Raw genomic sequence first — 14,553 nt, 5'->3', positions numbered from 1 at the left:
ACCCCTCGTACACATTTTTAGTGAGCACAAAGCTCAAAAATATTCTGAAACACTTAATACAAGGGAGAACAGCACAGATATAATTTACCTGTTATTTATCTACTTTAGAAAACAGATTTCTGCTTCAAGCTATAAATCATTAAGACCTCTAACTTTCAAACAGCGCATCACAAATTGCCTTTCCGGTTTATAAAAATCATCCCAATATGCCTCAGCGCTGTTTTCTTTCAAGAAAGTCTACAGCGAGCCAGCTGTCTGAGCTGGTTCTGTTGCTATGTAAGATTTGTGCATAAGTGTCTCTCTGGGAGTTTTGTTTTGGTTCTATCATTTAATATTCATGACAATCATCATTAACCTGCCAGCTGAGCCGTCTTAGCATCCTGCCTCCAGACAAAGTCAAAAGTTTATTCCTAGCCCACACAGCTCCTGGAAGCCTACATTTCCATATTACAGGCTATTTCAGCTTGGAATTCTTATGTTTAAAACTAACAGGATGAATAAAAAAAACCCCAGAAGAACGGCTAGGGAAAAGATAAAGCAAGAACAAGAGGGTGTTCAGTACTCCTAGTTAGCAACGACATGGTTAAGCAATTAAATTAATCTGATCATTCCAGCCCATACACCAAGGCTTTGGGAAAGCTGACAACTCAAATGTGGCCATTAATAATAAAATGTGATGGGGCAAAAGGGGAGGGGGAAAATCCTTGCTTTTAAGCTGCATGAAGTAAACCGTGCCACCTTAAAATTACTCATAGCCCACTGCATATCTGTCAAAATAATACATAAATATTGGGAGTAGTAAATAATTTCAATGTCACTGAGGAGAAATATATTCATGCTAAAAGCAAATTCTGTAATTACATTATGATTTTTAATATACATATTTTTCATCAAGAATGTCAGAATAATCAAATGATGATTAACACTCTAGACAATTCAATTATACAACACCCAGAGAAATCCAAGGGATGCTGAGTTTCAGCTTCCCCAATCAGACAGAACAAAATATTCAGTAGGTCCAGTCCTGCCAATGTGGAGCAAACCGAAAAGCTGTCAGAGAATCAAGAAAAGGAAAGAGTGACATGATGGAGGAGGGAGTGATCAGTGGAAGAAGGAGAACAAGAGGAGAGAAGGACCCTCAAAATTAAGCGAAAGAGAAAGAATAGAAATTCTGATGCTGACAGCCAAAGCAGAGTAAGAGAAGACCAGCGCCAGCCTGAGTGGTTGGTCCCTGCCTCGTTATTTCAGACTAGCATAGCGGGGAAAGAAGATATGCACATTTTAAAGACAGAACTGTTGCGGATTAAGTTTTATTGTATATTGTACCTAGTGATTAGAAGAAATATTTGTTGAATTCTATTTCTCCCTCTAGGTTTCTATGGTGGTTTTTGTTCAACTGCAGTTGAACGAAGGGAAAGGGGGAGAGGCTTACTTGTTGCCTGAAGGAGAAAAAATGTTTTTCCTTATTGTACACTACGCCTTGCAACAGAGCATCAGGGATGGATTTGTCAAAAAACAGCAGTTGAGGGAATTAAGAGCTCACTCTTAAGTCAAGACTATGACATCTCATCATCTTTTCTAAGGAGGCATACGTTTTCTGGAGGGAGCCAGTCTCCCAGGGGTGTTGCTAGTAACAATGTACTCCTAGAATTACCTTTCGAAAATAAAGATTTTGATAAAAGCTCCTACATAAAACTTTAGATAACAGATTTCTAAAACTTGCCAGTGGATAAGCAACTTTATGAATGTTTCTTCCCCACTGACAAAGAATTTAGGAGACTTGAGGAATGTGAAATACAAATACCTAACATGATGAACAGCTGCCTACACAAAATGAAATTACCAAAACTAGGAACAGTAAAGAAGAGTAGGGCAAGGGCCTCTTAGTTTCTATCTAATGGGGACCCCAAATGGGGATGCAGATATCCCGAACTAAATCACAGTCCACCTGCACTTCCTAGGTGGAACCAGCTCAGTCTTGATGGGGAGAGCACCAGCAGCTTTCACCAGACCGTCCCCACGCCATAAACCAGCACTGCTCAGCCTTGTTTCAGTCTCCTGCTGCCTTCTGTAAAATCTGCATTTAGACTGCCTTAAGGCTCTAGCAGCGGAAAGTCCACCAGGGCTCGAAGCCTGTAACGCAATCCTAACTGGAAGACCCACTTTTCTAGCATCTCTTTTCATACCCCGCATGTCCTTTCAGAAGCATGATTCTGTGAGCTGTCTAATAATGATAAGCCCTCCCAGTACAACACAAATATTAAATGGAAGAAGAGTAAAGCACAGTGTAAGTTAATTTGCTAGCAGCTGGGTTGTCCCGCATCTCTAAGGGGAGGAAAGGGCTCTTGTTTTCTCTAAGTGTGACTGCTATGAGGCCTATACACATTACCAAGTTCATACAGAAAATAATGATTTTATATCTTTAGTAAAAGCTGCTTATCAAGACTGTTAGGCGCCTTAACACCATTAAAATTAAAATCAAGGGAAAAAAGGCAGCAAAAATAAAGGAGAAGCAGCTCCTACTGCACACCAAATAGCAACTCAATACAAGAAAAAAAATAATTTTTTTCAGACTCCATTCTGGAAGCCACTTTTTGAAAGATTTTATCTTTTCTTCAAAGCCAGCCATACATATGGCTTTATGATGATGTGGCATAGCTGTTGCATTTTTCAAAAAAAAGTGTGTCCCCATTAGACTGTTCCTGATCTCCTTATAGGCACAAGCTATCCTTAATATTGTTTATTTTTTATAATTTGTTAGATCATGTTTCACCCTCAAGTATATTTCCTTTAAGTATTGCTCTACCCACTGTTGATTCAAAACAGCTAGAGGAAGTAGGAACAGTACAGCAAAGTATGCAGTAATAGGTAACAGGCCTAGAGAGAAAGTTTAGAGAAAGTTTCAGTTCAGAGAGTAGCTATTTCTGTGTAAGCAGAAAACACCTACAGGCAATTTTCCTTGTTTTTAGGAGCCTATTAACTTTGATATTTATGAAACCATTAAGCTGTTCCTTTGGAAACAACCATAGCAAATGCTTCTTAAGGTGGTTATGAAGCATGGGTATTTTTCTCTAGAAAGTTTCTTTAGAAGTAATGAAAAAAAAAAAAAGAGAAATTTAGTTCTTGTAAATATACTGTCAAGGCAGCTAAAAGAGCAATCAAAGTTTGCTTCATATTTCAGTCCACATTTTCCAGGAACTCCCCACTAGGAAACTTTATTAAATTTAATAGTAAATTTAATTTAGAGAGAGTTCTGTTTTCACTGTATTTATCTTCCCCCAATGTTTTGCTAGATGGATGCTTTCATAACAGTTTCTTTGGTTTCCTTTGTTTCTATGCAACTTGAAGTCATAAACCGATTTTCAACTAGTGTACATCAATAGAAGTAAAGAGCTCCAACTGAGCTACACTGATTTTAACTATTTTAGAATCTGGTTCCCCCTCCTTTCCCTGGACCACAATAACCTCCTACATTATCAGCTTTGATGTTTTCTACTACCTACATATTTTACATTATTTAGATTAAGCACCAAAAAGGGCCTCTCTAATTATGAACATAATTACAGATCCATTTTTCTTCCATAATTCTTGAATTAGACAGACATTCGCTTTTGACTAAAAATACACTGGAACTTCAGAGCTCTGTACTGCACTCATCTGCGTACACTATTATCCCTTTCCCTTCATGTCTGCTTTTGCAGGGTTTTAATAGATCCACACTACATGGAGTTCTGACAACACTAGGACAAATATTGTTGCAAGATACAGTATACGATAATTAATGATGAACTCTGAAGCAATCGCTAAATCTAGCTGAAAGCTATAGAAAGAAACCATACATTATAGTGATGCTTATTCTTGATTTTGCTGAGGAAAAAAAATAAACACCTCCTAAAAAACTCAAAGCAAAACTCCTTCTCTAATTGCATGCTAATTTACAAAATTAAATAACTCTCCAGGGGTTTCACTGCCAGTCTAAGATAACAACCATACAATCTGGCTCTTGCACTAAATAACCGCTTCTGATTATTGTTTTTATACATAATCAGGGTTAGGCAAAGATCTCTCCCAATACTAACCTGGAAAAGTTAAAACCCAGAAGGAGTAGAGGCCTTAAACTATTCAGTATAGCAAAATGCAGGTTTGTCTGCCCTAGACTTGAAGAGCATGGCAATGAGCACATCTCCTGTGTAAGGCTCAGTTTAGACTGTTAAACACCACTTCTGATATTCTTAACATTTCACTGTCTGAGATAAGAGAGAGCAAAACTTCTTGGACAACCAAATGCCGTTTAGGTCCTTTAAAAAGAAGTGAAGCTCAAAAGAATTGATAACAGCACATTTCAAAATACTGTAATAGATTGGTTCATAAACCCACCTTTTACAAAGAAGTGGGAGGCACGCTTTCCCTGCCTGTTTTCCTTAATGGCTACAGAGAAAACTGACCGGGAACAGAGTGGAATGAAAACAGTTTGTAGTCCTAGAGAGAAAAATCGTTTTGAAATATAACTGTGGGCAAACAGAAGACGCAGACAAATAGGTATCACCCCCAACCACCAGCCACAAGACAGGCAAATTAAAAAAAAACCTGAGCCACGTGGATGCACAAAGGTGTGTATAAGATTTTAGCAAAATGGTGTAAGTGACCCAGTCAGAAATGTTACATATGCAGGCCAAAAAAAAAAAAACACCACCTAACCAAAACCAAACAAACAGTGAAACGCTTTGTAGAATGATCCTGAATTCCCACAAAGAGAGAAAAAGAGGGAGCGAGAGTTTTCCGAGTGCAGTGCTGATTGAAAAGAGAGGCTTGGGTTACTGCCAAAGGAGCTGTTTCCTATTGTCTTTTTTCTTGCTACATTCAGGGAAACAGGACCTCAGTTTAATCCCACTTTGATTACAAAGAATGTACACAAAGATACATCACTTCATATCAACATTTTTGACAGAAATAAACTAGAGGAGCTCAAATATTGGCCAACCATTAAAGTAAAAAGTTACATAACTTCTTTCACGTATACTGAGATACAGAAAAAAAATCCAGCAAAATTCTGAAAGATATCAGACTTTTAGCATTCAGAATATGTAATCTAAGTTGGGTTTTAACTTAAAGAATTAAACAAATAGTATGAATATAAGAAAATGTACTATCCCACAATATACAGATGAAACTCCTTCTGAAAACAGTGTGGAGAACTGAAGAATGGTAAAAATTATCTAGTCATCACATTACCTTGAAACTTAAGATCTCTATTACACTCCTCCCTAACCCCAAATTCCTGTATTATCCTAGCTAAATCACTGAAACCGTAAATTCTCATCACTCACCTTCATAGGTCCTTCCGAAATCACTGCCTGAGGCTTCACTCTGGTCTTCCCTCTATTTCACATCACTGAAAGCTATGTGCTATGAAGCAGTATGAAACTGATTTAAGGATTTCTTAAGCATTTTCCTGCATTCATTTATTTTCAATGCCTCAAACAAACAAGAGCCAATAATGCGCATGCAGAAAGATTTCCATTGCTTAAGCAATGCAGCTGAGCAAAACAAAGACCTGGTCCTGTACCCTCGACTCACACAGGTAAACCAAAAGTCTTTCCTAACGTTTACTTTTCCAGCACTGGACTTCATGGAAAGTTCTGAATGTGTGTCTGTCTCAATTCTGTTTCAGAACAGAGCAATAAATAGAATGTGCAGACTCTTCCAGAAAAGGGAAATCGGGTTCTTGTCTAGCTGAAGTTACTACCAACTTCAACTGACCTGAGCCAGAAATCCCTGGCAGGAAAAGAGAAAATTTACCTGGTGCATTTCCACTATCCAGCCTAACATAGTATTTGCTTACATATTGTTAACTATCGAGAAAGGCACTACTGATTTTAACTTATTTTCTCAAATAATATTCAGTTATTGGCACCAGGTTATTAATACAGTTGTGCAGAGCACAGCTGAGAAGAATGGGGCTGGGAAGAAGTGCTCTTGTAATAGAAGAAAAATGCATTTCTCAACTGTTAATCTTGCTTATATCTCGTACTTATAGTGTATAATGTTGAGAGTTGGACTGGTGTCAGATCATTTCAGTCAGCTCGGCAGCACTGGACAGCTGGCTTTCCATAGTGACCCATTTATCCTTCTGAGATGTAGGTTTTTCACTCTGAAAGGCCAGTCCTCACTCATGTAAGCAGAACAAGAGAGACATCCAGCGGCTGGACCATTTAAGTGTATTTTTTAACCTAATTACAGACAAACTCAACTATGTTCTTACCTAGTCCATGTTCTTGCATCTATAAGAAACCATTTATGAACCAACTACCAGACATACAGAACCAGAGAAAAAATTATTCCAGTGGCTGAAGCACTACTGTCATCTCTGCTGGGTGTTTTTCCTGCAACCTACAGACTTCCTCGCTGCGTACTCCAAGTCCCATTTGTAGTTCTCCATTTTTCTCTTAAGCTTAACTTCATTATTTTGATTCTCAGCTTATGTGAATTGGTATAGGTCTATTAACTCCCATGGAGCTATAATGGTTTGTGTCAACCCAGAATCTCATTCTAATTGTTTGCCATTCCGACATGTACTTTTCATATCTACTATCTTCTATTCAAATATTTTCTCTAACCTTAACTCTATTTGTACTACTTATTTTTATTTGCATAGTAAATAGACTTTCCTGTCATTACTGATATAAAATTCCAGAGAATCAGTGGTAAACCATGGTATTAAGTGGTTTGATCTTCATGTAAGAGCAGGGAGAAAAAGATTATTAAATTTACTGATATAAATTAGCAGTATCTACAGTATTTGTTATAAAAAAAATCCGTATCTTTACTGTCACATCTAAACTATTTCTTGTATATAAAAAGACAGCTTATTTGGAAACATAAATCAGCGCAAAACAGCTTATAAACTCAAAGATCTCAAGACAGGATGAATAAATAGAAGGGAAACACAGGGATAAACTTTTTGACAAAGTATCAGCAATATTAATTTAGAAGTAATTTATTTGCAAAAATCAACTTTGTCACTGCTACATGTTAAGTAATTCATTTTTTAAAGGGCCTGACCCTTACAAACTTGAAAGATCTGTATGAAAAGTTCTGGTAAGAGAGTAAGGAATGGGTTAATTCTTCCATATTTAGTGAAGAATTGAAGACAGGCAATTGCTGACTTCACAACAATGTAGGATGAGGTGTTAGTGATGCAGTTAAGGGCTAGGAGCAAATTTCCCATCTTCTAAAGAGAAAACTGTATGCAGCCAATGGGGTAAAAACAGATGATATGATGTGATGACCCAAAATTAGCAGGATATACTACTTCTGAAAAAACTGACATACCCAGTATGACAAGAAATTGGGTTCCCTTCTTACCACATACATGTATGGAAAATCCATCACACATCAGCCAAACAACATACCAAGCTGCAAGAGAGTTATTCCTAATATAAAAAGAAAACCAACCAACCAACCAACCAACCAACAAAAACCCCAGAAGGTGGCTCAAGTCTTGTACAGTGCCCTCTGCTAAAATATTTCACTGTACTGTGGACTTCCTTGCAAGGTTTTTTTTAACTCTGCTGCTACAAAAACACTCACCCCAAACAAAAAACTAAAAAAAAAAAAAAAAAGAGAGAAAGTAAAGAAAGAAATGCCCACAAGGCACTTACTGCTGCTTAGTATGAATTGCTTGGTATAGCTTTCATATCAACATTAATTCCGTGCTTGATGTTTTATATAAAACATTGTTTTAAATAAATGTTTTAAATAAAATGTTTTAAATAAAACATTTCTTGACTACCAAACGTCCACGGGGGTTGATTTCAATTGCTATCATTAGAATCTACTTTCAGAATGACTGCAAATCAATATATTCATAGACTTCTGGATATACCCTACTGTGACTTAAAAATGAGAGCAAATAGCTTTCCCTTGTGATTTCAGACCATATTTGATGTCATTGGAAAGCCAGACAGGCTCCATTGAAGCAACAGAGCTGTATCAATAGAAATCGAAAGCTGAAATCAGGATCTCAGGTTCTGAAAATCAAGTGCCGTCTCTTTACCAATAACCTTTGGACAAGGATCTAGTTCTTTAAATATTTTATCAAAACATTGTTCCTCTTCTTGTGTTTTTAAAGGAGGTATGTAAGCAAGGCAGAGTAGATGACATTTGGAGAATTATTAGACATGCGGTAGACCTATTTGTCAGTTTGAAATCTTTAGAAGAGGATGTATCTTGGGCTTGCTGTAAGGCAGAGCTGTTCATGTTGTCTAACCTTAGGGATCTGTCTTGGTACCCATGTGGGACGCCCCAGTCAGCAGCCCCCCCCTCTCCCAGGCAACTGAGAAGACCTCATGGAGGAGCTTATATTCTCCCTCCTGACTATGTATGTGAGGGCTATTTGGTTTCAATATTGTGTCCTGTGTTTCTAAGTGATTAAACAATAACAGCTGTTGGTGAACATTATCCACAACTCATTTATGCAGGTGGAGGTCCGTGGCACTGATCTGCGATGTACAGCTTCATCTCAAGCCTCATTAGCAGTAGCAAGCCAGTTGTCAGCAAGCCTCACTCCTTGACCAGTCTGGGGAGGGATGTTGAGTTGACCTAATGTTGTTAGGTAACTCCAGGGCCTCGTGTGGTGGTGGACCATACAGGTGGTGAACTATACGTGTATTCAAGTCTAAGCAACACTTCAGTGTCTTAAAAACCCGTATGTCAGAAAGCTATTGCATACAAAACAAGCCACCCAAGCAAACAGCAGTTTAGTACAGGGCACAGAAGAATGTGGTTTGCCTGACAAATCACTTACATTACTCCTATTTCCTCCACAGCAAATCCTTCACTGATGCCTTTATAGCAATAGTTTGTAACACATTGAGCTACAGCCCATCTAGCATACATCTGCCACCCCTCAAGTTAGCTTTGATCAGTATTAAATTAACTGTCCAGTTGCCTCACTGAAATGACCTAAGTTGAGGATTTGAGCATCTGCCGAGTCCTGAACAGTGGCCTCAGAAAACAGAGAGAAAAAAAACACTGCAGCTTCAAAGCATTTAAAGGCAAATCCCAGGCTTTTTGCCCATTCACAAAAGAAAGCTGCATCATCCACACAGGCATTAGGAGACAACAAGTCTCGCACATGTTTTAAGATCCAGCCTGTTATATGTCAGAATAACACTGTAGCAATGATTTGGGTCTTGTTAGGTAACAATTTGGTAGTGAAACACAAAGTCATTGCATATTCCAGCCCTGGCACTAGCGCTTCACGTCAAGGTCATGCAGTTCAGCAGGACGTTCAGGATACGTCTTCCAGGAGGCGACTCTGCTACAGGCAGATTTTAGGTCAGCGTTAAGTGATGGGCAAATGGCAACTGAATTCCTCCTAGTCATCTCCCCCGATGGCCACAGGACAATGAGTGTTCATGGTTAAACAAACAAAACGGGACTGCTCTGAGCTGTAATTACTCGTCAGCAGCGGCTCCTTCTGGAACATATATAGATGAAAACTCTTCCAAGAGTTAACAGCAACCTGAATGCTGATTTTTCTTATGTACAATGACACCTTTTAATCAGTCTGGACTCATGAAAATCGTTAAGTCTTACCTAATTGCTGTGCTCTGGAGATCTGAAGTCCCTCAGATTGCTGCTCCACTGGGGGGAAAAAAGTGATGCTGGCTGGACGTGATGCTTGGTTTCTTATGAACTTCTTTGTTTCTATACTTATTCCTGTGGAAGAGTGCAGAAAAATGCATGTGAACAATAACTCCATTAATAGAGTTATTAATTTTCTATTAAATACTATATTAGTAGAGTTATTAATTATCAACAGGGTAATTGGTGGAATTTTCACCTGTATATCATTGGTTAGATGGATACCAGACAGTAACTTGCAATTATTATTACTTTCTAGTTATCTCAAACAATTTTTTTTGAAATTATTTAAAGGTTAAATCAACAACTGATTAACACTAGTTAATCAATGACTTAATCACTTAGGTCTAAACATATTAACAAAACATATTCTAATATACCTGTATGAAAAGCAAAGAAAGGAAAATAAACATTTGAAATCTGTTGGTTTTCTTTTCCCTAGCCTCCATCTTGCTTCAGAGTCTGTGAAACTAGGTAAGAACTCACTGAAAAAGAACTTGAAAAACGGTGATCTACGTATGGCAAGAGCTCACCCTGATTTTATGCAAACATACAAAAAATACCACAGGATTTTGAGGTATTTTGAGAGGTATCCTTTGAGACAGGATTCTCTCAAAGAGTTTGGTCCTATTGTAAGAGGCAACGTATTACCATTTTTTACACCATATATTCTTTGCACTGAGGACCTCGTTTCCATGAACAGCCCTCAAACACTGTGATGAAGTAGCTGTTATTGTCACTCCACTCTCCATACAGAAAATGGTAGGTGAAAACGATATCCAAAGTTTTGCCAACACTTTACAGTCGAAACAGAGCAATAACTCAAATCCCTTGACTTGATGTTTTGCACTTCTCCAACAAATATTTTTCCATGTGTAAGTTCAAGGAACACCACAGAAGAATGGCTGAGGCAGGCAACCAAAACTTAAAACTAAACCTGAAACTGAATTATGTTAGCAAAGCATCACTATCACAGTTTACATCAACTTTGTTACAAAGTTTTTTTGTTAAGAACGTCTTCCGAAACATTTTTGTTATTATTAGGCAACCTCCTCAAAGCAAGATGGTTCTTCAAGAACAGTATTAACGTGTGAGTAACATAAAGAACTGCCTGAAAGCACCCTGCTTTTGAGATAAGATTGCAAGCAGGATATTTTACCACTAGAGGACAGTATAATGTAACCTCCTGAACATACTGCATTTGGCAGAGAAGACTCATGGCTTCAACCCTGATGAGAAATCTGACAACCTGAAGATAGAGGACTCTGTGTAGTAAAGTGAGGAGAAAATAAATGGCACATTACTGATTTACTGGGACATAGATAGGAGCATCAACATACAGCTACAGCAATGATAAGCTTGCTTGCAAGCGCCAGGCAGAGCCAACAGGGTGTTTCTGCTTCGCTGCCGGGCTGGGGGTTAAGGAGAAGCCTTAAAGACTCTTAACACCACTACGTGGCACAAATCCTAAAATGCTCTCTCCTTTTTACTGGTCCTCTTACTCAGGCAAAATGGCATCAACTTTGTTGGGAAAGTTGCCCAGCTAAGAACTGGAGAAAGGCTTCAAGCAGTTGACCTGTTAACAGACTGTGCACAGAACTGAAGGGATCAATGAGTTTTTATAATAAAATTGATAATAAAATTAATAAAGAAAATGGCAGGGGATAATTATTGTTCTTTATTCTTTAATATCATTACCTTCTCATTGTGTTATACAACACAATTCTGATCCCATTTACATTTCGGAATCAAGTCACTGACTTCAACGTGCAGGCTCCTCTCGATTTCTGACTGTGAGAGGAGCCCCTTTCCTTAGGGCCCAGGCAAAGTGAGCTTTGCAGTATCAAAGGGGTTTAGCAGGTATCTATCTACACTGCACAAGGACGGCGCTGTGTACTTTGGCAATAGCAGCACTGGAAGAACTTAGGACTGGAATAAGAGAAGTGGTACAGATGAGCGTGGTCCCGGGTGTGCAGTGAGAGATGTATGCGGACATACAGCAGAATTTGGTTGTCTCTCATTAACATTATTTAATGACCCAATTAGCCCATATTAATGAAAAATATGTACCACAGAAACATAACATGCAACTACGAAAATGAGCAAATCAAGTTGCCAGAAGGAATGGTCCCTTGTTAAGACGCAGGTGACTTGGGCAGTGGCCTGAAGTGAGGAGAGCTATTTAACTATTCCACGCTTTGACAGAGACCAGGCTGTGATCTTGGTCAAGCTGCTACAATCACCTATGTCTATTTTTCTGTGTAAGAAATGAGAAGGAAAAGTCGTGAGACACACAGAGAAGGAGTGAACAGGCTGGCTGTGCAGCCACCGCACCCAGGAGGGCTGATTTACAGCACAAGGAATGGCAGGTTTCAGTTGAATACCTGGAAGGGACATAGATCTGTGCAGCACGAGGGGCCATTTGTAGCATCTCCTGTGGCAGCAGTGCCCAAGGCACAATGGAGAAAAGGACAATGAGATGACTGCACCAAAGAACAACAGTATCATACAGAAAATGTCAGGTTAGTTGTTTTTTCTTTTTTTCTTTCTATCAGTGAATAAATTTACAACCACTCCAGTCTAGCACAGCATGCTCTTCCAGAGTTTAGAAGCAATAAGATTCCTCTTCAGCCTGCTACAGAAAAGAGGGATCTGAACGGGGGTCCACAGGCACTCAGAGCTAGGTCTCTGTTCTGAGCAAAATGACCACATATAACCCAGCAATTCCCGGAAGAGCTAGTTACACCCTTTTTCCTGCTGCTCTGCACCAAAACAAGGTGCATTTTCACAAACATCTCTTTCAGCAACAGTGCTGGCTTTAATACCTTGTTCCCTCCAGCTTATTCCCACCTTACACCACAACCTTATTTGTGCCAGGACAACTGCTGGTACGGCACACGTTGAACCGTATTGAGGAAAATAACCCACCCTTGCCCCCCAAAAAAAGATTTTTTAAAAACCGAATTAGTTTCCCAATCTAATTCACTTTGCAGTCGCACAAACTGTTATACTGGCAGAAGCGAGTATGCGGGTAAAGGTGGGAAGCAAGCAAGAATGAACAGTGAGTGGATGGCAACACCGTGAGAAAGAAGCGTTTGTGAAACCACAGCCTCAGTGGAGGCTGAATCTGATCCTTAATCGCTGTTGAAGCACATTTAACTTTGGCACCAGCGGAACTATTCAGCTCTTAACATTTTTACCTGACCACCTAGAGAAAACTCAGGATTCTGGAGGTCTTGCCAGTTAGAAGATACTGGTGTACAATTTTACTCTAAAATAGTAACTGGTTTAATTATTATCAAGTTCACAAATAATAATTAGTTTTAACTGTTAGTTTTAATAACTAGTATTAATTTATCATTTCGAGGCATTCCCCATCCACTCATGCCTGTCACCCACTTCCACCTTGCTCACTGTGCTTTCTACCCCACCGGCCCCAGCACAGCTGGATCAGCCTTTGCCACAGCCGGGGGACGGGAGGGAGCGGCCAGGGGAGGAGTGGGGCTCTTCTGTAGCACCTCTGCTCCTGAGAGTACAGAAACTTTCACCATCAATGCTAGATCATTTTTAGGAGACTTCTGATGCCGTTTCCAGGCTGTGCTCCTTACCGCAGTTTCAGCCTCTCAGCTGTGCCAAATACAGGTACTCAACCTGTTCGAGTGCTTGCACTCTAGCTGAAGGGGTAGAAACCTCCCACAGACAGAAGGCAGAAACAAGAACTGACTTTACTCTTTGTTTGTTTTTCTTCTCCCCCCCCCCCCAATTTATTTATCAGCTATACTTTCAAGATAAAACTAACAAGCCCTTTTACAGGGTCAGATCTTTTCCAGCTGTGCAAGAATCAAAGAAATGAGACAGCTAAAAGTGCCCCCAGCTGGTAAAGCGGGATGCTGCCCCAAGAGCTCTTGCTCAGCTTTTCTTTACTCTTACCCAAGATACGCTTCCTACTCACTCTGTGGTTTTTGTTTTAGTTCCCAAACTCAGCTCTTTTTCTTCTGCATACGAGCTTCCCCCCCCCAAGACTATTTAGTATTGCTCATTAGTCGAAATTGTTCAAATATCCAAGAAGCCTGTGCTTATTTTTTATTCCAGAATTGCTCATGTGCTTGACTACCTTTTAAAATACAATATAATTTCTTTAACATAAAATTACATAAAATAAAGGGCATCAGTAAAACCTCCTCATTTCAGGAAACTACCTCACTCGTTAATAACGGAATATTCAAGCACACACGCAAACACGTATCTTTAACCCAGCTGCATCTTCCCCTTGGGTACAACTACATATGAAACAAACAGCTTAAATTGGTCATAGGAGAAGAGAATTTATACAATTAATTGTAAAAACCAATTTAAGGGGAATCAGTAGTCCTAATTTTTCCCCTTGAATATTGTAAATTTTGATCTCAAAAAGAGATAAGCTCTGTGTCTATCAAAAGGGGATAAAATCACTTTTAAGATCCTATATCGTATAATGCCCGCATATTTGAAGGTAAGTTATTACAGACATTTTACAGAGACATTCTCTCTCTTCCCACTTTTGTCAGTTCATATTCCAAATCAGGTTTTAAAACCTTCTTTCAGCTGCAGAAAACACAGTGGCTGCTAGAGTGAAGCAACAGTTAATAAATACATTGTAGGGTAATTCCAAAGACGTGCGCTGTAAAACTTAGAAAATTTGTTCAATTCCATATACATTAATCCTACATCACCTGAAGAGGAAAGGCCAAAAAATAGATTTATTTAGATTTATTTCTGCTTAAAAATAAATCTTCAAGATGGCATTATAAGAATGAAGTTATGGTGCCCAAGTTATACTGAACCCTTGTCTCCAACAGTGCTTCTACTTGTTCTGCTCAGTGTTTATTTTCATTTCTAAGCACATCAGACTGGCATTCCACTTGT

The 14,553-nt window shown here is 39.0% G+C and overlaps 1 protein-coding gene across 6 annotated transcripts in view; it reads right to left on the bottom strand.

Moving 5' to 3' along the window:
* Positions 1–14,553, bottom strand: part of PACC1 (proton activated chloride channel 1) — a 90,021-nt gene that overhangs the window by 36,909 nt on the left and 38,559 nt on the right. For all 6 annotated transcript variants that reach the window (XM_082306025.1, XM_082306024.1, XM_082306029.1 and 3 more), the window contains one exon: positions 9,601–9,723. In XM_082306025.1, coding sequence (XP_082162151.1) covers positions 9,601–9,723 — 123 coding nt within the window. The remainder of the gene's footprint in view (positions 1–9,600; positions 9,724–14,553) is intronic.

The sequence above is a fragment of the Platalea leucorodia genome, assembly GCF_965183815.1.
Source record: "Platalea leucorodia genome assembly, chromosome: 3".
Classification (NCBI taxonomy): domain Eukaryota; kingdom Metazoa; phylum Chordata; class Aves; order Pelecaniformes; family Threskiornithidae; genus Platalea; species Platalea leucorodia.
Note: the sequence above shows the minus strand (reverse complement) of the source record. Positions and strands in the feature narration are given on the sequence as shown.